The sequence below is a fragment of the Clarias gariepinus genome, chromosome 14, assembly GCF_024256425.1.
Source record: "Clarias gariepinus isolate MV-2021 ecotype Netherlands chromosome 14, CGAR_prim_01v2, whole genome shotgun sequence".
In the NCBI taxonomy this organism is placed as follows: Eukaryota; Metazoa; Chordata; class Actinopteri; order Siluriformes; family Clariidae; genus Clarias; species Clarias gariepinus.
Genome location: NC_071113.1, coordinates 5,775,559 through 5,801,199, shown reverse-complemented (window position 1 = coordinate 5,801,199; position 25,641 = coordinate 5,775,559). Strand labels below are relative to the sequence as shown.

The 25,641-nt window shown below is 37.3% G+C and overlaps 2 protein-coding genes across 4 annotated transcripts in view; one reads left to right on the top strand and one right to left on the bottom strand.

The window, feature by feature from the left end:
* The window catches only part of mapk8b (mitogen-activated protein kinase 8b), a 33,160-nt gene extending 21,628 nt beyond the window's left edge, over nt 1-11,532 (top strand). Inside the window, exons 6-12 of one of the 2 annotated variants that reach the window (XM_053511244.1) lie at nt 1,007-1,172; nt 2,699-2,770; nt 4,198-4,380; nt 4,704-4,828; nt 5,796-5,859; nt 6,161-6,238; nt 8,323-11,532. In XM_053511244.1, coding sequence (XP_053367219.1) covers nt 1,007-1,172; nt 2,699-2,770; nt 4,198-4,380; nt 4,704-4,828; nt 5,796-5,859; nt 6,161-6,238; nt 8,323-8,471 — 837 coding nt within the window. In that variant the 3' untranslated portion in view covers nt 8,472-11,532. Of the gene's footprint in view, nt 1-1,006; nt 1,173-2,698; nt 2,771-4,197; nt 4,381-4,703; nt 4,829-5,795; nt 5,860-6,160; nt 6,239-8,317 lie in introns of both variants that reach the window. The other variant, XM_053511245.1, reaches the window with a different exon arrangement.
* A 206-nt stretch (nt 11,533-11,738) lies between these two features.
* The window catches only part of si:dkey-191m6.4 (rho GTPase-activating protein 22), a 29,461-nt gene continuing 15,558 nt past the window's right edge, over nt 11,739-25,641 (bottom strand). The window contains exons 4-10 of one of the 2 annotated variants that reach the window (XM_053510856.1): nt 18,473-18,601; nt 15,561-15,768; nt 14,693-14,825; nt 14,490-14,563; nt 14,279-14,400; nt 13,254-14,121; nt 11,739-13,113 (exon numbers count right to left, since the gene is read on the bottom strand). In XM_053510856.1, the coding sequence (XP_053366831.1) occupies nt 12,891-13,113; nt 13,254-14,121; nt 14,279-14,400; nt 14,490-14,563; nt 14,693-14,825; nt 15,561-15,768; nt 18,473-18,601 (1,757 nt within the window). In that variant the 3' untranslated portion in view covers nt 11,739-12,890. Of the gene's footprint in view, nt 13,114-13,253; nt 14,122-14,278; nt 14,401-14,489; nt 14,564-14,692; nt 14,826-15,560; nt 15,769-15,961; nt 16,449-18,472; nt 18,602-25,641 lie in introns of those variants that run through there. The other variant, XM_053510857.1, reaches the window with a different exon arrangement.

Here is a 25,641-nt window from a genome sequence, read left to right as displayed (position 1 = left end):
CTCCAGAGGCCTGTACAGTGGACAGTATGCGTGCATCACTTCATGAGCTTCACTTCTTACCTTGACACACACATCACCCTGGAATAGGGTCAGTCTGGACCATGTGACCGCTTTGAATTGCCCCAAAGTCCAATCTTTATGTTGCCCAGTTGCTTTATGTTTTTTTTTTTTTTTTTCCACACAAACAAGGGGTTTTCTGGGCCATACAGCTGTTGTGCTAGTACCAATTATTTGAGTTCTCGTCACATTGTGTGTGTATGGAACAGTGTTGGGGTACGTTACTTTTTAAAGTAACTAATTGTATTACAAAATTACTGTCATTAAATAGTAATCAGTTACATTATAGTGTTACTTTCTGATAAAACTAACTAGTTCGAGTACTTTTTTATTCCAGAAAATTAAAACTCCTTTATAATTTCTCATGCATGTTGTTTTAGTCAAGACCATTATAATTATTCTACCATCATCACTCAGCGAAGTTTGGCCCATAATCTGTTAACTACTAATACCCCTGTCTCACCCATGCGGTTTATCATGATTCACTGTGATTACGTTTCCATCTTTCCACACGTCGGTCTTCGGGGAAGCTCGAGCACCTTGCAGAGCACCTTGCAGAACGTCTTGCAACGTCGTGCGGTCACTCGCGGCGGCTTACGGTGCCTAACACCGCTTGGACAGTTCTCAAGCCAATTCCATACATTTTAAATCTCCTTAAATATCTTGGTTACCTGATTGCAAGCCAATAATTTGACCTCTTCTGAAATGGTGACTTTTTTTTTTTTTAGCTGGCTGGGTATATAAATATATCCTAATATATGGGTAGGAAAAGATAAATATAAAAATATGGCGTATAAAAGATAAGTAGCAGCTGCAGTGTGACTATATTTTAAAATAGATTTACAATAGATTCTTTCATATTGTACTATCTGCTTGTTTTACCTTTTTTCATCAGTAGGAGTTGCATGTTATCCTAAAGCCTCCATTCTTTTCTCATCTTTCCGTGCAGGACCTGAAGCCAAGCAACATTGTGGTGAAGTCAGACTGCACATTGAAGATCCTGGATTTCGGCTTGGCTCGCACAGCTGCAACTGGGCTCCTCATGACCCCCTACGTAGTGACGCGCTATTACCGTGCGCCAGAGGTCATCTTAGGCATGGGCTACCAGGCTAACGGTGAGTGCCGAGACCAGCGGTTCAGTCCAGCCTTGCAGCATGCCCAGTAAATTTCTCTCTACCACCACTTAACACAATACTGAACGTTATGAAAGGGTTGGCTAATGCGTTATTGGAACTTTTTGTTGGTGTGTGTGGCAGAGACAGTCATATCATTTCTGCATGCCTTCTGCTGATTGGATTCGCCTGTCTCTAACACTTAACCTTTTACAACTGTGTAAAGGCAGGGCTTTCACTAATGCTGAAGGATCGGCTCTAGAGCTTTACCAAAAATATTATAATCACCAAAATTGTAGATATTTTGTCAACAATTTCTATGGATTCAGGCAAGCAAGTGTCGTTCCAGTGTTTCAGAGTCAGTCGAATCATCTTTGCATGGCTCCTGCTTGTTAGATCCACCTGCCTCAAGAACGTTACATTTTTCATTTCTAAAAAGCTTTTTAGTTGGGGACGTACTAAGAAGTGGGATGTAATACCTACGCTCTTGGTCCAACCCCACTTAAAGATATAGGAAATTTGGACAAAGGATGACTTAATGCCTTACATGGTGACATTTACAAAAACAGATAAACAATCCCGGACCATGGATGCTTTTTTCTCATACACACTGTTCTGTTCTTCCTCCTATGCTACATATGTTTAAGTGGATATATGGGCTGTGGGCTGCATAATGGCAGAAATGGTTCGCCACAAAATCCTTTTCCCAGGAAGGGATTGTATCCTTGTGATGGCTCGAGCTCTCGGTTTTGTTTTTTGGTCGTCATCCAGTGCAGTTCTTCTGTACTTGATGATTTTGGGGAGCTTATACAGCATCATCATTCAGCTAAACAAAAGAAGAGGATAGATTACAGACCACAAAGACATTAAATTCTCGTTTCTGATTAGTCTTGATTTTCATGTTAAGAGCAATGATGTATACACAGACTTACATGGCAAGTGGTTCCGATCAGTGGATTTGAAATAAAGTCTAGAAAGTGTTAAAAAAAAAATATTACTAACTATGAAACTAACATCGTTTCATGGAAGTTCAACAACATTAAATTAACTATAAACTGTTTAGACAAAAAGCTAACCCAATTAACTGACCTAACAAACATAATATAATGTATATGTTAAACATTATTTAGATTATAACACAGACATTCAGGATTATGAAAACTCATCATAATAATGAAAATACATTGTTTTTAAAATTCCCCCCCAAATTGAGTGTTTTTATGGATCATCAGTACATCCGTGCCCATGTGTCCAGATTGAATGCAGTACCTTATCTGCCATCGCACTCCAGTTTCAGCACTGTGTTTTTTTAAGCTCTTACTTGAATGTTTTCCCCCTCCTTGATTATGACAGATTTGCATGATGATGTCTTGTCCCTTTTTTTTTTCTTTCTTTCTCACATCACTTCCACATCACTTTTCTGCATCCTGTTTATTTGTCTGCATCAAGTGTATGATTTTAGTTGCGGTATGCATAATTTTTATTTTTTTGTGTGCGTTCTTAATTTGGTTGTCATTTCATTTTTTCAGTTGATGTCTGGTCTGTTGGCTGCATTATGGCCGAAATGGTCAGAGGCAGTGTGCTGTTTCCAGGCACTGATCGTATCCTTACCTGGTCGTCATTGTTGTACCATTTGTGTGTCAGTATTTGTGTGTCTTTTTGGTTTAATCCCAGTCTACTGTATGTTTTTCTTTTACCAGTAAGTGGAAACTACGGCTTGAAATGAGCAGTGAATGTCCTTTATTCCAGCGTAAAGCCCCAGGCCTGGATGATCTTCATCTGCAAAACAGCATTATCACTTTAAACTTACAAGTATAATTTTAAATAAAGCATCAAAATAGCAAAATCAAAAACATTCAAGCTTAAACAGTCATGAGATAAAATCCACTGCAAGACATCCATCATAAACATGAATGTCGTTATAGTATTGGACTTGTGAAGATTTTTTTTTTATAGTACCCTTTTTCTGAGGCAGAATGATTGTACAATATTTTTAAGAGCTTTTGGCAATAAAAATGGTCACGGAGCAGTTTTAAAGGACTCTTGACTCTGGATCCCTGATGATGACATGATGAGGAAAACTTTAGAGGAATCAGACACAAAGGGAACTCGTCTACTTTTGGCTGAGAATATTTAATCATGTGATGCTATTTACAACTCTACTTTTCAAGTGTAAAAACATTGCTAGGTGAATGTTTGATTGTTTTTTTTGTTTGTTTTTTTTTTGTTTTTTTTGGAGGGGGGGGTTACAGTGTCTCTCTGTAAGTAGGACGTGATTAAATTTTCAGGTAACTTGGTTTTTCCTACATACACACAGAGTTAATTACTTTTTAAACTTAATTTAGGTAAACAAACTAAACAAAACTGATAAAAGCAAATCTCAAAAGCATGGTTTCCCAAACCTTGAAAAGATTTTTGCATCTATTCACATACACTTTGATAATCATCAGTAATATTGAATTACATTAGGGCTTTATAAAATAAAATCACATTCCATTTATTTTGCCACATACAGTTTGATGAGTATGATTAAGATTGAAATGAATTGAAATGTGAGTGTAATTGAAACTGGTATTTAGACGTATTTATCTGTAAATGGCACTTATGATCTAATTAAGAGGATAATTAAGAGGATATTTGCCAAAATCTGTTGAACATTACCTTAAAAGTATAAAAAAAAAGAAACAAATATGTAAATTATAGACAAAGCCCATTACAACTAATGATATAATATAAAGATAAAATTATGATACATAATTTATTATTATTATTATTATTATTATTATTATTATTATTATTATATTAATATAATATACATCATACTATTTTTCTTTTCCTGGAATGTATAATCTCTCTCTCTCTCTCTCTCTTTTAGTAATAGTAAAAGCATTAATAGTTTAGTTTAAGAACTTCTCAGTGATGGATTAGCAGTCTTAAAGCAGAGCATTACTCATTACCCATAGTCCAGGACTAATGCCAGCCAAACAGTGCTTTTGTCCACATTTCTCTTTAACCGAGTGAACTCTAGATATTGACCAGTGGAATAAGGTGATCGAGCAGCTGGGTACGCCGTCTCAGGAGTTCATGCTGAAGCTGAACCAGTCCGTTAGGACCTATGTGGAGAACAGACCCCGATACGCAGGGTACAGTTTCGAAAAGCTTTTCCCTGATGTTCTCTTCCCTGCTGACTCTGACCACAATAAGCTCAAAGGTGAGCATGTTTAACTGTTCTCAGCAAGTGTCTGTTGAAATGTTCTGGATTAAGAGCTACTTGATTCTAGGTCTAACTCAGTGACATGGTCTTGTCTTACTGCTTAATGCCCATTTTTGTTTTGGTTAATAGCAATATTGACACATCTGAGCCATGTACTGATGTGTTCTATCACCAACCTCAGTCTATGCAGTTCAGTGAATTATAAGTTGGTTTGGCTTTATGCAGCTTTTTGTTTGAGAATGATTGAGCAAATAATTTGCAGGCAATATAGTATATCATGTACACTTTTTTTGTTACTTTTTTCCCCCCTCTACCTGCAGCAAGCCAAGCTCGAGACCTTCTGTCCAAAATGCTGGTTATAGATGCATCCAAGCGGATCTCTGTGGACGAGGCCCTGCAGCATCCCTACATCAATGTGTGGTATGATCCCAGTGAGGTTGAAGCGGTAGGTATTTTTATTTTAATTTTTTTAATATATATATATTTTTTTATTTTGTCATTGGTTGGGTTTTGCCAGAATGTCTTTTTGGGGTGGAGTTGACAGGACATTTTTACACACTCATTGACTGAGTGACTTTTTTAAAAAAAGCTGGGAGGCCAGCGTTTCAGACGTGAATCAGTCAATGACTCCGGTGTACTGAGAAATATTTCTATTTCGATGTTTTCCAAGCAATAGTGAAACACTGGGATAAGTGCATTAGTGTAGCACTTTATTGTTATTCTGTAAAAATTAAAAGTCCTGGTTTTATTTGAACATCACTTGAATACATTAATATATTTAATTTCCTATAAAAACATTGTTATTCTGCTAAATTAAATTTAAACAAGTGAGTGAGTGATATCAGTTGACTTAGTATTCGTAGTAAACTCTAACCCATCAGTTTCAGCTCCAATGAGTTTCTGGACTTGTTGGAGTGATTTTACATGGCTTTAAAAATTAGAGCTATGTGATGTTAAACTGAAATCATTTTTTGTTGGTTAATTGAATCGATTATTTATTTATCTATTTTTTTCAGTGCACTTTTGTTTGGAATCCTGGGATAAGTAGGGGTGTGCAGAAACATACACACACATTTACAGCAGCTTTTAATTAACAGGAAAGTCAAAGCAAAGTGTGAAAAGGATGTGGCTTAATTTTAAATAGGTCTAATAGAGCAACTGGCCATCTTGTAACATCCTGTGGCCATCAATAAGGAATTATTAAAATTCATAATTTATTATAATAATCATGTGTATACAGTAAATTTTAATATTTATTATTAGTTTCATAGAAGCTTATGAGCCTTGTTTTGGGAAACATGCAGAACTTCACCCTGACAGCAACCTAAGCTCCGGATCGATCTACTGACCATAGAGTTAAAATAGAAAACAAGATGTTTTGGAGATGATTAAGTTGCTGTTTTTTGTTCCAGCCTCCTCCACTGATCACAGACAAACAGCTGGATGAGAGGGAACACACTGTGGATGAGTGGAAAGGTGTTAACTTTTATTGCTAACTTTATTATTGAGGAGAAATGCTGTGTGTATTCACTGCCTGAAGAGATACTGAACCTCTCACTTTGTCAACATTGAACTGACAAAATTTACACATCATTTAACTTTAGAAAATATTTTAAATGTTAGTTTCATCGTGCAGAGAATTAATTCAATTCAATTTACTTATATTGTTCTTTTAACAATGATCAATGTTGTGTAGCAGTTTTACAGAATTATTCCTCTTTTGATTGTTGCCCAAATCGTTTGTTGTCTCTACTGAAACTTTCTACTTCTTCATCAGAGCTGATATATAAAGAGGTGCTGGACTGGGAGGAGCGCTCGAAAAACGGTGTAATCCGTGGACAACCGGCTACAGTAGGTTAGTTTGACCCTTATGTTCTGCTTTTCTCTAATAGCTTTTTAGTTTTTATTCATGTCGAAATGGCCCAACTGTTTTGTAAAGTGGGTTTAGATCTCTCAGGGTAGCACAAAAATGTTGTACAAACCCCAGGTCATCTACACTGTCCATACATTTCATTGTATTGATGAATGCGTACTAGGAAATTTCAAAATAGAATTAGTAATTGAGTAGAGCATCTGTAAATCCCACATAAAGCAATGGACTGACCAAACATGACTACAATTTACTGAGCACATGACATTGTATCCAAATACATATACTTCAATAAGACGGTCCACCTTTTGCAGCTATAACAGCTTCCACTCTTCTTGGAAGGCAGTCCACAAGGTTTTGGAGTGTTTGTGTGGGAATTCGTGTCCATTTATGCTGTAGAGCATTTATGAGGTCAGACTTGTACACTGTAAAACAATGCTAAAGACGTCCAACATATGAAATAATCTGCTTTGAGCAGTTGACAATGAAAAGTCTGCTACTCAATATCTGTAAAGCCTTCATAATGACTCTAATCTGAGGTGCTGTTTGTTAATTGGTGATCTCTGAGGTAACAGGTAACTCTATTTGAACTTCTCTGCAGCAGAGGTAACTTTTGGTCTTGCTTTCCTGGGAAGTTCTTCATGTGAGACAGTTTCATCATGGTGCTTGATGGGTTTTACAAACAAACTCGACAATACTGTTCTTGCAAAAACTATTTCAGAACAGCTGACCTTTTATAATAACTGACTGCTGTTGTTGTTACTTAATTAACTAATGCTAAATGTGTTCTTTTATAGTTTTTATATGTGTATATTAGCTGCATATTACAAGTAAATTGAAATGTCGTTGGACCTGATCCACGTCTTTCTCCTTGTTTTTTTTTTTTTTTTTTTTTTTCGTGACCTCATTGACCATAGCACGGCAGGCCTTACTAGATGCTGTCCATGTTTTTTTTTTTTTTTTTTTTTTTACGTGGATACTGAAGTGGGTTGCCTTTCCTTCTCTAGTAGCAGTGATTTTTATTTTTTTAGATTTTTACCTCAACATTTTCTTACTGTTACTGTTGCATCTATTTCTTAGCTGAAAAAAGCTTTGGTGGCTAATTTCAGTCTGTTCGTGGCTTTTGGGTAGGGCACCAAATCACCAGGGACCGCTCAAAACAATATCATCATGTAACCTAGGTGCTGATTTAATTGGGCCCAAGCACTATGTCGTCATAGTGTTTGAGGGCCTTCTTGTTTTTCTAAAAAATATTTTTTCCAGCATCCGGGGCTTTTTAGAGGTCTTAACATGCTCAAAAACTAATAAAAATCAGCAGACAGATTGGAATTTGCTGCCATTAGGAAGTCTGAGCAGCAGGGCCCCGGGCATAGCATGCAGGACCTCACATGAGATTTTGCTGAATACTTCATACAGTTCATACTTGCTCAAAACACCTTTCTCATTGCATGTCATGGGCTCAACTCAACAGGAAGTCAGTTATTTTGAGTTGTTGGCAAAATGCACCCAATGAATCGTGCTTGGGCCCGCTCATTGTTCCTTGCAAATATGTTTTGTATTGCGATTTGATTCTAATTGGCAGTTTTTTTTTCTTTTAATAGTCTAATTATAAATATTCCTGATTTTTTTCTTTTTTTTTGTTGTCAGATTTCATTACAAATCTAAAAAAAACTTTGGTCCTATCACACAGGAAGTTGTGCTGCTTTCCAGTGTGTGAATAGTTAAGAGTGCTTCACCTATTCCATATATCTCGGTAGGATTACCAATAAATGGCACCAAATCATCACCACAAATGCAATCATGCATAATTTAAAAATACATGATTTTTATAAATCAAGCGTGGCGATACATTAATTGCCATACAGTGGAATCACAATATTTAACGGAATCGATTTTTATTTTAAATCACCCCCGCCCCCGCCCCCCCCCATCATTTGATGATCTCATAGAATGTTGCAGTCAGGTTGGTGGTGTGTCCACCCCATATATACCGTATCACTCCACTGACCTTAGATGCAGTTTCCCATCTGATAGTTTGCTTTTTTTTCCCTTTGTTATTCATAGCACAGGTGCAGCAGTGACCAGCGTCTCCCAGCAGAGCTCCACATCCTCTTCGTCCTCCGTCTCCACTGTCCCCACGCTGTCCTCAGAGACAGAAAGCAGCTTGGAGACTTTGTTTTCCTCTTCCTCCACCGGGCAAGTCGGCTGCTGCAGTTGACCATCACCCCGTTTTTCTTCTCACCTCCGTGACGTTCCTCCATCTGTTTTCAGACTGACTTGTTTAGTTTTGGTCAGGGGAAAAAGTCAGAGTAAGGTGGGAGTTTTTAAAAAGCACCTTAAGAAGCTTTTACACCAAACCAGCGTTACTTTGGTTGCTTTTTTTTGGTTGTTTGTTTTTTTGAGAGAGGGGGAACTCGATTTAGTGTCCGACTGAAACTACCGCTGCATCTCCTCAATGCCATGTCGTTCATTTGTCGTAGGCTAAATTTATATCTGAAGATGCTTTGAATTTCGAGATTGCTGTGAGCCAAGTTTATTGCAGTTTAGCGGAATGGTGCGTCCTGTTAAAGACTCAGCTCTTCCATTCTGTTACTGTTTTAGAGTTAAGTACAATGCATCTTGAATGAATTTCCAAAATATTTGTTTAATAAACAAATATTACCTTAGAGTCTTTCTCGCATGACTTAATGCTGCGATCAGGTCATAACCAATTTACTCAGTTCTTTCACTATTTTAAAAAATTATTTATAATAGGCATTTTAACCTACTTAGTTTTTTTTTTTTTTTTTTTTTTGCTACAGGACTTTATAGACTCAAGACACCTTTTTATTTCACATATGGCTGTGTATGGGATCCATACTGTACAGGTTTTAATGTTAAAATCTAATCAACAGTAAATATTATAAATTAAATTAAAGATTATATTATTATTTTAATTTCTTTTTTTGGTCTTCAGTGATTTGTACAGCTTGGCTCTGGAATGTTGAAAGGCTTTTGTTAGGTGATCAGTTTGTTGTGGATATTTGACATGGAACGTTTGTAAAACTCTATTTACAATATAGGTCATATCTCTGGCACAGTGCATTCTGGGTATTCTGGGCCGGTTAGAATGCATCGTTTGGATACAGTCTATTCCAGCGCCCAGAGAATGTTTGAGTCAGCTTTTGTTTAAGACTTTAAATAAAAGTAATACAATGTGAATTCAGTGAAATGTATGAATAACTGTATAGAAAAGAATGTTAGCTATGATTTGAAATAATTTTCAGGATGTAGTGACATATTCTGTAAGATTTTATGAAAACTCTCACTCAGATGTTGTTTTGTTAGTCACACTTTACATTAAGAGGCCATTAAAAGTCATTATTTAATACACATTGCTATGAACAAAGCATAAACTCCAGCATAAAATGACACTTGCATTATTATTTTTTTAATAAATAGCCAATTTAAAATAACACCTGCATTAAGAGATGTTTATACCATCACTGAGTAAAATAGTACAGACAGTGATGTGAGCAGCATGAACATGGGAAGAAAATTAATTTATCATTTGTATTCTGAACACCAGAGTTCAATAAATTCTAATAATTTAATAACATGCTATAACTGTGAACATAATGCTGAAGTTTATGTTTTAAATTATTGTTAATATTAAATAAAGGGAACCTTAATGAAAAGTGTCACATTATTTTTATTATTTCTGTAAAGATGAATAGTTTTCAATTTATCACAGCAAACTCGAGTTACGAGCTCTTATTGCCCTTTCACCAACTACATCCAGAGTAATGGACTCGGCAGACCAGTGACTAGATTAGTTTAAATGCTTAAAGTCTGTTAGTGCTAAATCCTAAACCATATATATTTTTTTCCATTTTCATGTTCTTTATGAAAGTGCCTGTGTCATTCATTTGCAAACAACATACATTATGTCTTTGAAATTCCGCAGCAGATCACAGTTCGCATGATGTAAGGAGTGTGGCCTTTTTTTATTTTATTTTATTTTTGTTTTTAAACTCTGTATGACTGATTCAACGACTGTTGGATTGATGGTGTGTCATGTGTATCATGATTAACGTGACAACCTTTTGGTTTTAATAGGATAGTTTTAAACAGGACGTATAAAGGTAGTTAAAATGTAGATGTTTGTGGATAATAGTTAATATGTCCTTTGGATTCAAAGTTCGAAGAAAAGCTAGTGTTGATGGTTGTGGTGGAGATGGTTTTTTGGGGGCGGTATGGTAGAATGTAAAACGTCACGTTAGCGAGGGGTTTATGTATGTGGTGCCTGGCAGGAGGCTGAATAAGACAGAACGCTGAATGGCCAGCCAACTCTTTAATCATGTTACAGCACAGGTTTCTACTGGTTTGTGGTTAGCTTTTCATTCTTTTTATTTTTATTTTATTTTTTTCTAAGTGCTCTTATGTCTTGGCCTTCTTTCTGGAGGCAGCATTTGATGATTTGTTTTTTTTTTTCTGATGAAATTTCATCTTTGGATGAATTTGCTTTTCTTTTACTTCTTCGAAATGTGATGGCGCAATTACAATTCTATCACATTGCAACGATATTATAATTCTAATTAAAGTACACATTGATCAACTACCTCACTCCAAATTTCTACAACTTCTTGGATATTTAGCTGCCCATAAGGTGTCCAGGATGTGTTAATACAAATTCCATTATTTATTTATTTGAAAGTTTGTCAATAGTTAAAAATAAAAACACGTCTAGTTTTGTACAGTATGTATATTTCACGTAGAAGTAAAAGGACTGTAATGTAAATTTTTGGTCTTTTTTTTTTTTTTTTTTTAACAGTTCATGTGCAATACCCTCTGCTCTGTGTGCTTTCTTGTAAGTGTATCTAGCTACAGGATGTTAGCTGTATGTTCCCAATGGTAGAGAAATGTTTGGTACTGTCAATTCAGTTCAGTTTAATTCAACTAAAATAAAATGCTAAATTCATAAATTTAATTTTTTTTTTTTTTTTAGTTTTCTGTGACTGGGGTTAAATTGTGTCACAAAAACTGATGAGCTGGAACAAGACAGAGGTGTATGAATTATAATGGATCATTTTAGTAAGGCTGAAAGAAAAAAAAAAAAAACCTTGTGTAAGCTAGTCTGTAATCTTTGCTAGCAATACTGGCAATGCAAAACCCTTACTCTGTGTGCTCTTTCCTGCATACAGACTATCAGAAGTGCACTACTAGAATAAATGCACTGGGATCTCACCAAGCCAATGTTAAAACATGTACTGCAAATAAATACTTCTGTTGGAAATATGCTTCCTTTTGTTTTATTGTGTGGTTTGTTAGTATTCTGCATTAGGCTTAGTTTAGCATTTCATCTTTTAAAGCTGCGCGCTCTTGATTGGAATCAGAGTTCATTGGCCTGTAAACTTAATTTGTAAAAAAAAAAAAAAAAAATAGTGTTGTGTAAAAAGAAAAGGAAAAAAACACCACCACGTCTCTAAATTATTAAATTTTCCATTTAATTGCACATATCTGTGTACAGAACAATAGCACCACATTAACTGGTCAGGGTTTCAAAAATATAAATAACACTTAAGCACGTTGAGATGGATTGTTTATGTCCTTATATGCTCGACAGCCATGAAAAGATGTGTTCTAATTCTATTCAGAAATAGAATTTAGTGGGAGGAGCTACTGAAAAAGATTTATCAGTATCTGAAGCACTGGGCGCAAATCAACAAAAAGTTTATAGCAAATATGACTGTGTGTTGCGTATATTTATTGTTTATGGTTGTAATGCAGATTTATAAATATTGACTGCTTATTAATCACTTGTAACAAAAAGGGTTCTCGTTCCTGATTTGGACCGAATCATCACACGTGAAATACACACAGCGTGTTTTCAAAAGGACTTTTCACACTATAAAATAAATTCCAATCAATCAGTAAAACAATCAACATTGAACACATTCTTATAACATTATATTAACCTCTAATCACTTTCTTAAATATCTCATAAAATCTGAGCATTACCATTTCCCATTTAATGATGCATTTTATAACGCGTCTTTTCATAACACTGACTTTAATATTATACATGACATGAAATGTTTCCAATATACCTTCCAAAACTTGGAACTATACTAGTCAAGCAAGTCAGGTGATACGTTTTCAACACAAAACCTCCACAAAGGCACTGTCATTACAATTCTTTTTTTTTTTCTTTCTTTTTTTTTTTTTAGGGCAGAAGTGAGACTTTTATGTTTCCAAACTGAATAATGGCAGCAATTTACATAGGCTTTGGTTATGAATGGTCTTTGTTGCATTAGTTGGGAAACGGTCTCTATACCTGGACAAAACAGCTGTAAGTGTAAACAACTGGGTAAACAGCCTGGCATTCCTGGCAGGAATCCACTGCACAAACATCCACAGTGATATTGTTGTAGACCTTGGTGAGTAAGGCCTTGTATCTCATTGATATATCTTCTGTCATCCTGTAGGTCCTGGTCAAGACAATCAAGTAATATGAGGTTAGAGAAATAGTCATGGAATAAACATGGAATTTCAGTCCATGCCTTTCTAGAGAGACCTGAGGAAATGCAGAGACTGTACTGCCCACAGACTGGTTTGTGGATGATTTCCATCATGTCCTAAACACATTGAAATATCGCTAAATGTCACTTGTTCTACTTCCAAGAGCCAGGTCCCCGAGTGTAGAAAAGAAGTCCTCCATTTCTTTCTCCAGGAGCCGGTTACGGTTTTCGGCATCCTCCCGGGCCCTTTCAGAGTTCCTCAGTTTGATTTCCAGCATTCTTTGTTTCTTCCTTTCCTGTTCCATGTCATGCTCCAATCTTTCCATCTGAGCACGAAGCAGTGCACTTGACTCTTCCAGCCTGCAGAGTTGGGGGGAGAAAAAGAATCAAGGAAACGTTAAAACTTTTTAGGACCAGGATATCTTTTTCTTTTTTACATTTTAATTAGTAGTTTCTTGATTACGTGTAAAAGAGGACATATGAAATGGTTTAATACTTACTTGTTGATCCTAGTTTCGTAAACCAGTTTCTGACTCTTCAGTTCATCTTTCAGTGCTGCTACCACACTGACCAGTGATGACGAGCTTTCATCAGTGTCCTCGGCCATGACTGTGATGACTGGCACAGTATTGTGTATATTGGTGTCACTGCTGCAGGTTGACACCATATTCCCACTGGCATCTTCTTGCTCTATGCAACTGACATCATCCACAGGCTGGTCAGGATCTAAGGAATTTTCATCCGACTCTGTTCTTGGGTCTGACTCCATGTTGTCACTCCCAGACACTGAGATTTCACAAGATAAGTTGGACCACTGAGGGCTGTCTACATTGGGAACAGTAACGTTGTCATAGGTTGAAAGTCTTTGGGACGACCCAGAATCCTTTGCACGTTCCCCTGTGGAAGTACGACGATGCCCTCTTAGTGACGAGAGTCCGTTCATGAGCCAGTTTCCACTGGAGACATTGGCCACATCTGCCGATGGACCGGCAGTTTTTGCAGGTTGGGGTCGGGGTGAGGAACCTTTGAATGTGTATTTCCAGGAAGGTAAAGTTTTTGCTTGCTTGCTTGGACTGATGGCTGTCTCAGCTTTTCCTTGAGGGCCTGATTTTGGAGACGGGACTGCTGGGATACCATCCAAAGATGACGTACTGCTGCTGCTGGGATGGTCACTTATGTTGGGGTTTTTCCCAGGAGGTGTCAGGCTTTGGAGATCTTCCTCAGAGATCCAGCCAATTAGGTTGGACTGCTGATGGTGCTGAGATCTCACCTCCATGGAGACTTCAGGTGGTTCCAACTCCTGATCAGGATACAGTTGATCATGTTTGCTGATAAGTACAGTCATGAGATGCTGAACCAGAGAGGTTCCTGCCAAATGAAATGAGAAAAGTAGCTTTATTTGAACGGTGACAAAGTAAAAAAAATACTACAAACTGTGGTCTACATTGATACATTGACAAGATGGTTATCATTAGATCAAATTAAATTCTGACATGCACAATTAGGGTCGATGACCAAAACATACCTTCCATAATAACTACTGGGTCTTCCATGTTGGGACGTAAAATGTTTGGTCCAAACACAGTGGCCAGGTTCTGTACACTCATTTTGTTTTCAATAGAGTGTGACTGTACTTCATCAAGGAACCTTAAAGTTCAGACACAATTAATATTTTACTAGACTGAAGCAAAACTGGTTCAGTATTGTAACTTTTAAAACCCGTACTGTGGACATACTTGCAAATATATTTTAAGAGATTGTAGTTAGCCGAGGGAAGAGTCTTCACTTGCTGTCCTAATTCTTGCAGTCCCTATAAGTGGTGGTGGCATAAAAGGTAAATGTGCAGAACAAAGACCATCACCCACAGCAATTTGCACATAATAATACAAATGTGGATATGTGTGATAGTGCCAGCAAACCACTACGGATCAAAACTTGCCTCCTCTTCATCTTTGGCCAGAAGCTGGGCACAAGTAAGAAAATCCTCATACTTGCAGAAGGGGATGACAGGCTCAGGCAGCTCTCTGAGGTAGAGCTTCAGCAGGGAAGCCACAGTGTGGACGTCAGTGTTACTAGGAAGAGTTAAAGTGTTTGTTATGATAGTTTATGAACATTAGTCATCATCGTTCATTCATTCATCCATCTTAAGTAACCCTTATAACAAAATCTGGGTCATGATCTCGGGTATATTGGGTGTGATGAGGAAATACGAGGGGTGTTCAAGTCAAACAAGGGCTTATGATTGTACAGAATAACAGAACTAGGTACTGTAGTAAGTTTTCTCAGTACACCGGAGTCATGATTGGACTGCCTGATTAAGTCTTACCGGCCTCCCAGGAACTCCTTCAACGGCAGAAAGGGTGAAATGGCTTAGAGCCATTTTTTTTCACCATTCAAATGTTTTACCGCCTCATCACCATATTGCTTTGCTTTGAGGTCTTCTGAATATGTCAATTGTCAATTTTACGCCTTCATTCATCCTGGGTTTGTTTTGAACGCCCCTTAAATAACCAGGTTTGGTTAAGACACTATGAACAAATACTGTACATTCACACACTTAATTACACCTATTATTAATTTAGTTTGGCCAGTTAAGCTGCTAAAATGGTTTTGGTATGTGGAGAGAAACAGCCTGGAGGAAACCATGTAGACTTGGGGAGGAACATGCAAAACTCTGGAGAGACAAGAACCTACAGTATAATTAAGATCTAACCAACTACAGCCCTATCATTTTGGTGATTAGTGAATGTGGACACAAATCAGGACACAAATCCTGGAACAAAAAGTGATATAAAAAAATCCTTTACCTGTCAAACTGAGGTTTCTCTCCACAGTCAAAAGCATCCTGAAGCTCTTTGACCAGGTTGGCCTGGCCTGGCATCCTAAAGAGACCCTCCTCATCGAGTCCTCGTTCCCTAATGAAATTCACACACTGCTCGACTAACAGGGGGGCGAGTCGAACACCAAATTTTTTTTCGTACTGAACTGTGTCCTCCAGGCCTTGTCCAAAGATTCCTGTCGAACATGGTATGAAACAGAAGACAGTCTATGCTATTAGATTTGTATACATATTTATACCCATGAATACAGTATTTGGCTTGTTCATGCCCAGAAACTCTTTAGCCTATTAAGTTTCAGCAATTTCAATATGACAGAATGCCCGATCTAAATAGCTTTTAACAGCATTTGAAAAAAGCCTGTGAAAAACCTGCTCTTCTCCATGTGACGTCCCGACCACAGTTCTGATGATACAGCCGGTGTGAAGCACAAACACAGTTGCCATAGACTGGGCAAAAATCATGGTAGCTCAAAGAGGAACACGAACTACAAAAGAACACCTGTTTTTCAGCCACAAAAAATGGCATATTTTTGATTTTCTTGAACATCTGGTTGTTGGTATCCCATTCCTGTGTGTCGCATGGTGCTCGCCTTGTCTCGACGAGTGAGATAGAAATAGCACACACTGGCACGTTGAAGGAGACAGTTCGATCAAAGCTCAAAAGCAGACATTAAGTATCGAAAGAAAAATCCAAAAAGAAAAAAAAAAAAACAGAAAAGAAAAAACAAACTAGAGGTTTAGTTGTTATTATGTAATGCTCCAGGTTATTCCTTTGAGGAACATCACCGGCTGGCTAAAGAACCCATGGCGTCAGTGCTATTTCTGTAAGAGGGGAAGTCAGAAACATTCCTGACACTAGATGGTAAGAGAATATCTCTCCAGTCCTCTCATGGAAGGTATGCTATATTTGGTCCACACAAATTCTATGCTTAATGTATTATTATTTTCGTAGCTGTACAAGTCCAATGCCACTGAAGGTATAAATAGAGTTAAAATTTCAAAAGACAACAGGGGGTCCAAACAGTATATATATGGTTTGATGGAACCCCTCCTTTTGTCTTCAGAACTGCTCTCATTCTGAAATTAGGTGCTGAAAACATTCCTTAGTAATTTTGGACCATATTGACGTGCAGCACACAGATGCTGCAGATTTTATTGGCTTCACATCCATGACGTGAATCTTCTGTTCCACCTCATCCCAAAGGTGCTCTATTGGATTGAGATCTGGTGACTGTAGAGGCTGTTTTGGTACAATGAACTCATTGTCCAGAAACCAGAGTGAGATGATTTTAGCTTGGTAACATGATGAGTTATCCTGTGGTCATAAAAGGGAGGATATGGTCATCAACAATACGCACGTAGGCTGAATTGGACGATGCTTAAATGCTGCTCAATTGGCACTAAAGTGTGCCAAAGTGTGCCAAGAAAATCTCCCTCACACCGTTACACCACCACCACCCTGAAGCATTGATACAAGGCAGGATGGATCCATGCTTTCATCTTGTTTACTACAAATTCAGACCCTTTAATCTGAATGTCATAGTGAGTGAGTCCATGTGATTGTTAGTCTCAGGTTCCTGTTCTTAGCTGACAGGAGCAGCACACTTCTACAGCAGGACTTCTGCTGCTGTAGCCCATCTGCTTTAAGGTCCAACATGTTGTGTGTTCCGAGATACTCTTCAGCATACCTTAGTTGTAACGGGATGTTTTTGAGTTACTGGTTTGTGCCTTTCTATCAGCACAAACCAGTCTGGCCATTCTCCTCTGGCCTTTGGCATCAACATGGCGTTTCACCCAGAGAACTGCCCTCACTGGATATCTTTTCTTTTTCGGACCATTTTACAGTATGTAAACCCTAAAGATGGTTGTGTTTGAAAATCCCAGTAGATCATAAGTTTAAAAAAATACTCAGACCAGGCCGTCCGGCACCAACAGCCGAGCCGCGTTTAAAATCACTTAAATCACCCTTCTTTCCCATTTTGATGCCCAGTTTGAGTTAAACCAGATTGTCTTGACCGTGTCTTCATGCCTAAGTTGCTGCCATATGATTGGCTGATTAACTAATTTACTGCATGTGAAGTGGCCAGTGGGTAAAAAAATTATTTAGTTCATGCATGCCATTTTGCACACACAGTCCTTTTATGAATATTAATCACTGCAAGGTCATGTGTGTACAAGCTTTTGTTTCTAGTGTATCAGGATAAAGCCCATGAAAAGGGGAAACTGTGACATATGATGTAGACTATGTGCATAGGCCATAGGCACCCTTTGTTTTTTATTACAAATGTTTTTATTAAGGCATATCATTATTATTGTATGCCTTCATTATTAAGTCTGTACAAAAACATTTTAGGATTCCTAACATAAAATTAAATGTTACAGAAAAAATGCAGTATTTTTATCCCAGAAACATTACAGTGTATAAAAGACCACTTCAGTTACTTAATTAGTAGCTCAATAAGTCAATTGAGTAGCTAATTACCTGGAAAAAAAATGCACAGATGGATATATTGCAAGACTAAACAGTCGTCACAACAAATATTAATTTTGTTTTTCTGACCCTTTTCTGCATGCAATATCTAGCAGCTTTCTTTTGATATTGGTTTCTGAAAAGTGCTGTTTTACAAAACATACTGCTTTCCAGGATCAATAGATCAATGTGTGTGTGTGTGTGTCAATGCATGTAAATGCTGCCCCTGTTAATGGGGTGGAGCTTTTAGTTTAAATCTATGGTGTATTTAAGATCCATATCGCTCCGAAGCACAACAGCCAAACCTGATGGTGCAGTTATAATGGGCATGATTATTATGGTCAGGTGAGCAGGCGACACTGGATGCTCTGCCTTAGGCCACATCAGAACTGCTTTCTCCAGGTATTTACCTCCTCCTAAAGGAGCCCATATAACTCGTCTGATCGCCTTCACCCAATCGTCCAGGTCATTCTGGGAGTTGGCCATCAGCAAAAATGTCTCATGGCTCACAGGGGTCTTGTCTTTTTCACCAGCTGCACCTGTGAAACAGATGAAAAAACACCAAAAAAAGTTGAATGGAAGAATATATTTTACTTTCAATTTATACAGTTTTTGAGTTTTAAGGATTTTAACAAATGAGCAATTCATTTACACTCACTCTTTCTCTCATTCTTTTTCCTGCTTATCCTGTACAGGTTCACAGGAGGGCTGAAGCAAATCTATCACGGGGCACAAGCACTCACACTTATTCGCACTCATTGTCTATACTGCGGGCCCTCAAGCCCATCCCAGAAGATCTAGGGCATGAGGTGGGGTACACCCTGGAAAGGGTGCCAATTCATTGCAAAGCACACACACACACTCCCATTCACACACTTCGGGCAATTTGGAAAAGCCTAATCTACATGTCTTTGAACTGTGGAAGGAAACCGGAGTACTCGGAGGAACCCACGGGAGAACAAACTCCATACACATAGACCCAAGATGGGAATCAAACCCAGACTCTGGAGGTGCATGGTGACAGTGCTAACCGCTAAGCCTCCATGCTGACACACACTAGGGTGAGGGAGGAAACTGTCAAGAACAGGGAAAATGTTAGCCACACACACACGCACGCACGCACGCACACACACACACACACACACACACACACACACACACACACACACACCAACATGCAGCCAGTTTATTTCTATTTATTTGTATTTGCTAAATTTTAATCCACATGGTATCATCTTTAATACTCGTCAACCACTAGTCAAATATTCAAATCTATCTATCTATCTATCTATCTATCTATCTATCTATCTATCTATCTATCTATCTATCTATAAAGGTAATAGGTTGATATTTCACCAGGAGATGGCGCTCTCTCCATGTAATAGGTTGCAACACTATACTGACAGTATATTACTGTAAATTGTGATATTACTGGGTATCACTGAGGTTTCTGAACATTCAGTCAAAGATCTCTGGCAATTTCAAACAAAATGATCAAAGATGCAAATAAATTAAAAAGATTGACAAGATCATTTAATATTATGAACTGAAAAAAATGTGAATGGAATGCACGGCCATATCACAGACACAGAGTTGTCCATTTCTCACTCTGGTGCTGCCTTTTGCATGCCATCTGTCCTCTGTGATGTGTTATGCAATGCACACAATTACAGCCTGTGTGATTTAGAATAAATGAACATTTTGACAAATTAAACGAGAAGCATTGCAAACTGATAGAGAATATATTCTGCATGTTTTTTTTTTGAGTCACAGGCATGTTGTGGGAAAAATATTTTGTCCAAACTGTTTGGCTTATGTAAGTGTGAATTTAAGTTTTTTTTTTATCCACAGTTTTGGTGCAGTGAATAAATCAACAGAAACTGGTAAGAGCAAAGATTGTTGAAGATCATTAAAACAAATACAGATATATTTCATATTTATACATACTGTATATCATAGAATAGGTATTGCACTGTTAACATTTGTTTGTGCATTAATCAACCACATGTCCTACAGCCTTCAGTCAACACAAATGCATCAGCTTACCCCACACACAGTGTTTTACAAAAAATCACTCATGCATATTATAAATTTGGGATATATACTGTAAGTACTGTATATAGCGTGGTATTTAAACATCATCCAAATTACATAATGTCCCATGTCACAGAAAGTTGATTATGTGATTCATGTGTGTCATTTATTGCTGCTGGAGTGAGTACAATGGTATTAACAGAATATAAATGTCATTGTCTTAGCTTAAACATTCTCCAAAAAACATTTAAACACATTTAACCCACTCAAGCAGCCAGTGTGTTGCACAGTGAGTATCTTCACCTTACATTCTTTGCTTAAAACATGAAAGATTTAAAAAAGGTTCTATAATAAGGTTATAAAGTAGTTTTAACATGTTATTACAGACAGCCTTGTGTACCTGAGAATAATTATTTGTGTAAAAAACAGAAAATGGCATTTATTATGTTAGGATAGGAATGTCCCAGAAGTCATGTATGAAAAAAAACATCTATGAAAACTAAATCAAATCTATATTTGGTGTTTCCTTTGCCGACATCTATTACAACGAGTTCATTGGGTACACTGTCATGTAGTTTTTATAATTTAATTGGCTGATAGATTATTACGGGTAATTACAGGGTTTAGTGTTCTGTTCAGTGATGCTTTATCGGAAAAGGGCTCAATTAATGAATCAATTAATTCCTTCATTTTCAGTAAGGCTTTATTCTGGGCGGGGTTGAGGTGGAGTATACTGGATATGAGATAGGCACTGGTTAAAAATGTATGACAGAGCACCATGAGCACACATTCATATTTAGATCGACTTATGCGTAAGACGATATGATTTTGAAGGGTTGGAGGAAACTGGAAAACCCAAAAGAAATCAAATGGTCATGAAGAGAACACGACAAAAAATAGAGTTTTTTTTGCTAAATAAATTTTTGGAACAAGTTGGCCTTTTTTATTCACATACTATATTAGAGAACATAAAAAAGTATAAAATAATATGCTTAAGTCTTATACTGTATGTATATATTACAGTCTCTCTCTCTGGTCATATGAAGAATGTTAACTTGATATTTGTGAAACTCAAATAAAAAAATTCAATCTCTTATTTACAGTCCAGTGCAGAATTGTTAGCAGACAATTATCAATAAAAAATAATCAATGAAAAATATTAAGCACAGCTCAAGCTTTCTGTCTGGATTTGCATATTGTTTTATAAATGTTCTATTAATCAGATGTAATATATCAGACATAATAAAGACTTTAAAATGAGCACTACAGTGTTATGGCTGTAAGATCTAAAGAGTTAACTACGCTTCACGGGTCATCAGTTGCTATACAACGATCACCTCTATAAATATTATTGGTTATATTAACTGTACCTTGTAGTTGTTTGTTCCTTCTTCTTTTGCAGCAGTTATGCCCCATTCTGTGCTGAGTGAAGTCTGGACTTGTGTGTCTCGTACCCCAACCCCCAAATGATATGAATCAAGCTGGCTCAGTGGAAAACATTTAAAGCTGTTTGTGCCAAATAATTTTTATCCAAAAGTCAAAGAACAAGTCTTTGTTCACAAGCTATTGCTTACTTCAATGGACTGGCTAGTTGTTCAGACGACGCTTTAAATTAAATGCTGTTCGCATGCCATTGAAAGGTTTCAAGCACTTTTTGCCTTCATATACCCTTTACTTCTTCGTCTACATTTATACAATCTGCTCTGTCAATCCCTCAAACTATACCTGAGCTTTAACAAATGCATATTTAGTTGAAAATCACAGACCAATTCATTTGAATGCACTTCCCTGGACCAGACTCCTTTTCCCCCAAGCCTGTTGTGGTCCTTTATTTCCTGCTGTCCTCTTCTCACTCACTTTATGCATATGCATCAATGTCACAGTAAGTTTAAAGCCTGCATTTTGAGGGAAATTCCTATCAGCCAGCAGGCTTTTCCCACTGGTTTCACCGCCCCTCGTCACTGAGCGGTGCCATTGTGTCCTATACGGGACGCATATAATTAAAACAGTGCTATAATTTCCAGGCAGTAAAGGGGTGTTGTAGGGTTCTAACTCTCTTGAATAATGTTTTTACGTCCAATCACTTATTTGTAGTGGGTTAATATGACCAGTGCTGAGCAAAGTATGGCGGCACGGTGGCTTAGTGGTTAGCACTGTTGCCTTGCACCTTGCATTATCCCTGGCTTCCCCCCGCAGTCCAAAGGCACACAGATTAAGCCAATTTGGCTTTTCCAAAATTGCACAAAATGTGAGTGTGAATGTTGACCAGAGGTCCTATCATGGTTGTAAAAATGGAAATAAATACAATGGTCCCCACTGTCCTCCATGGTCCCTAGTTGGACAATAGAGGTTCCTAGATGGATAGATGGATGGGCAAAGAACACAAATCAACTACTTGAGTAAAAGTAGCGATACCCTGATAAAAATATTACTCAAGTAATAAAAAAGTCTAAAAGAGTTACTTAGGGATCAAATGTCCTGATATTGTATTAGCTCACAAGTCATAGTACTAGAGGTCCTGGGAGGTGAGCGTTTCAAGCATAAAGCAGGCAGGTCTGATAATTGCTCTGGTGCACTGAGAAAACATTATTTCGACGTTTCTTGATGGTGTCCAAGCACTAGTGAAACTTTGGGATAATTGCATTAGCGTAACAAGAGATTATATTGAGAAATAAAGGACGTTCTGTTATTCGGCACAATCAAAAGCCTGGTTCGACTTGAACCCCGCTTGCATATTAATCATTTTTAGTGGGGCTGTCATAAAGGCATTAATTTTGTTTATGGCAAATTCTGACTTTAATAATTAATTACCAGCTGCATGACATCAATTTGAAATGCATGAGCCTTTCAGGTGAATTAATTAATATGCTAATTAAAATCACTGCATGAACTAGACAATTCGACTGATAAGTGTGACCCTGTTTTAGAAATTTGCAAAATGTATGGATAAAAGAATGTGCAGTTTGTAGTTCATCAACATACTGTATATTCATGCTGGTAGGCTTTACTTATGAACAGGTTAATATAGTGACCCTGAGGTCGAATGTGCTCTGTGAGAGTATGGAGCCAGTCTGGCAGAGACAATAACAAGTAGAAGATGTTACTATAAAAAGCAAAGGAACATTAATTGTTAAAAAACTAAAAATGTTAGACTGTGTGTGTGTGTGTTGTAATGAGAGAGAAAGAAAATGATCCAGAGCCAGTAACTCCAGGACATCATGATAGGAACATCTGTGCTTGAGTTTAAATCGACTTCGTTCCGTAGAGTGTGAAAATGAGATTCAATCGCTGTAGCAGTGGGACAACTAAACATATTCCCTTTCAGATATCACTTCTCATTTAATCATTCCTCAAGGCTTTCTCTGTGTATTCCATTAGCACTACATTGTCAAGTGAAATTTAATATCTTATCATTTCAGACTCTACAAAAACACAAACCAATCAGCAAGTAAAACCTTTAAACTTCTAATACAACTCTAACATGATGTAATACATACAGTATAAACTTTGTGTTATAATGCTTAATGTTATACAAAGTGCATGTTATCCACTGTTTGACTCTGATCTGTATCTTTTTGTCTCCGTGTGGTTCTCTACACTGTCTCTATCAGACCAGCATACTCAGTGTAATGTTCTTCTGAACACATCTGGTCGAGGTCCCATCATAAAAATTATATATCTGTGTCTGTTATATAGTAAAAATAAACACAATGAGAACTGATGGTACATGATAAATAAATTATACCGTCTGCAGCTGCTCCCATTAGGGCTTGCCACAGCAGACCATTTGTCTCCATCTAACTCTGTCCACCACATCTTCCTTCGTAATTTCCAACCTCCTGTATATCCTACCTCTCCACATCTATGAAACCTCCTCTTGGGCTTTCCTCTCCTCCTTCTGCCTGCCAGCTCCATATCTAACATTCTCCTCCTTCTATACATGTCCAAAGCATCTAAATCTGATTTCTAATTCCTAATCCTGTCTATTCTTGTCACTCAAATCACAGCATCTTCAGCTCTCCCACCCCCACCTCTGCTTCAGTCTTTTTCTCACTCACACTCCCATGTTGATTATTTTCCAATAACAGCACGTCTTGAAAATTTTCAGTTCAGCTTTATCACATTAGTTTGTTTTTAATTATATTTTAAAGAAGTATTCTGTATATTTTGCATCTTTCATTTACAAGAGATTTTATCCCAAGTCCTTGTTTGACTTGAACACCCCTCGCCTCGGAGTGGAAACTCTGTTCTTAATTAAAAAATGGTGATAAATTAATCATTATTTCAGTTAAAATGACCTGTCTGCACTGTCTATGAAATGGTAGCACGGTAGCTTAGTGGTTAACAGTGGCCTTGCATCTCCAGGGTCTGGGTTCGATTTCCACTTTGAGTCTGTGTGTGTGTGGAGTTTGCATGTTCTAACCATGCTGGGGTGCGTTTCCCGTACAACGATGTAGCTCTTTACTTAACCACCATTGTACGATGCAACGTTGAAGAAAATAACTAACTAGTCACGACTGTTTCCCAACACCATAGTATCTGTGTCACACTTCCATCGTTAAAACCATGTTGGTTTAATCTGTCGTTCTTCTTCTTCTTCGATACAATGGCGGAGTAGTGCCATAAGCACATATCGCCCCCTACTGTAAAGTGTTTTTTTTCTCTCTTCGGCTCGCATTCAATGCGTTTTCGCAGTGACGTTACGTAGAAGTGGTGTAATAATGTCCCGAACGCAACATTCATTATTTGTACAATAAAACTTATATAGGCATACACAGTTTAAATGTGCTCTTTTCGAATAATAAAGTCTATAACTTTTAGTTATATTTCATTAGAACTCATTTTTATTTGTTATTGATACATAAGTACAATTAAAATAAAAAGAAATTATGGGTTTTGAAAATGCTGGGATTGTGTTGTGAACACCTGTTACCTATTTTGCTCAAGATCATTTCCTATATAAATCCCTTTACATACAGCCATGTTTTAATGAGAGTTGATGTGAAAAAATGAAACGGAAACAGCAATTTACTACAAAAGAGCAATCAAATCTTGCTTTTCTCCAAATTAAAAAACACATTTACAAATTCTGAAAAAAAAAAAAAAAAAAAAACATGGAATGAAATCGCACAAAAAATGAATGCTTCTGGAAATGGGTATGAGAGAAGCCCAGAGGGAGTCAGAAACAAGTGGAAGGACTTTGCAAGTGTGACCAAACAAACAAGTCCAGTGGTGGCCTGAAACTGAACCCCTCCAAAAGCTGCTATGTAATAGTTACTGCAATTCTCCACAACATTGCAGTCGAGGAAAATTTCCCGCTTTTTGATGAGGAAGAGGGGGTCTTTCTGGTTCTGCTGTGAATGAGGAAGATGACACTTCTGATGAGGATATATATATATATATATATATATATATATATATAATTTTTATTTTTTTAAACCTATGAATAGTCCGTATTCTACGTCTACTTCTGAGAGCACAACAAAAAAACTCACTTAAAAACTCACCTTTTCTTCGCACAAACGAAACCAAGGCTGTGTTCCAA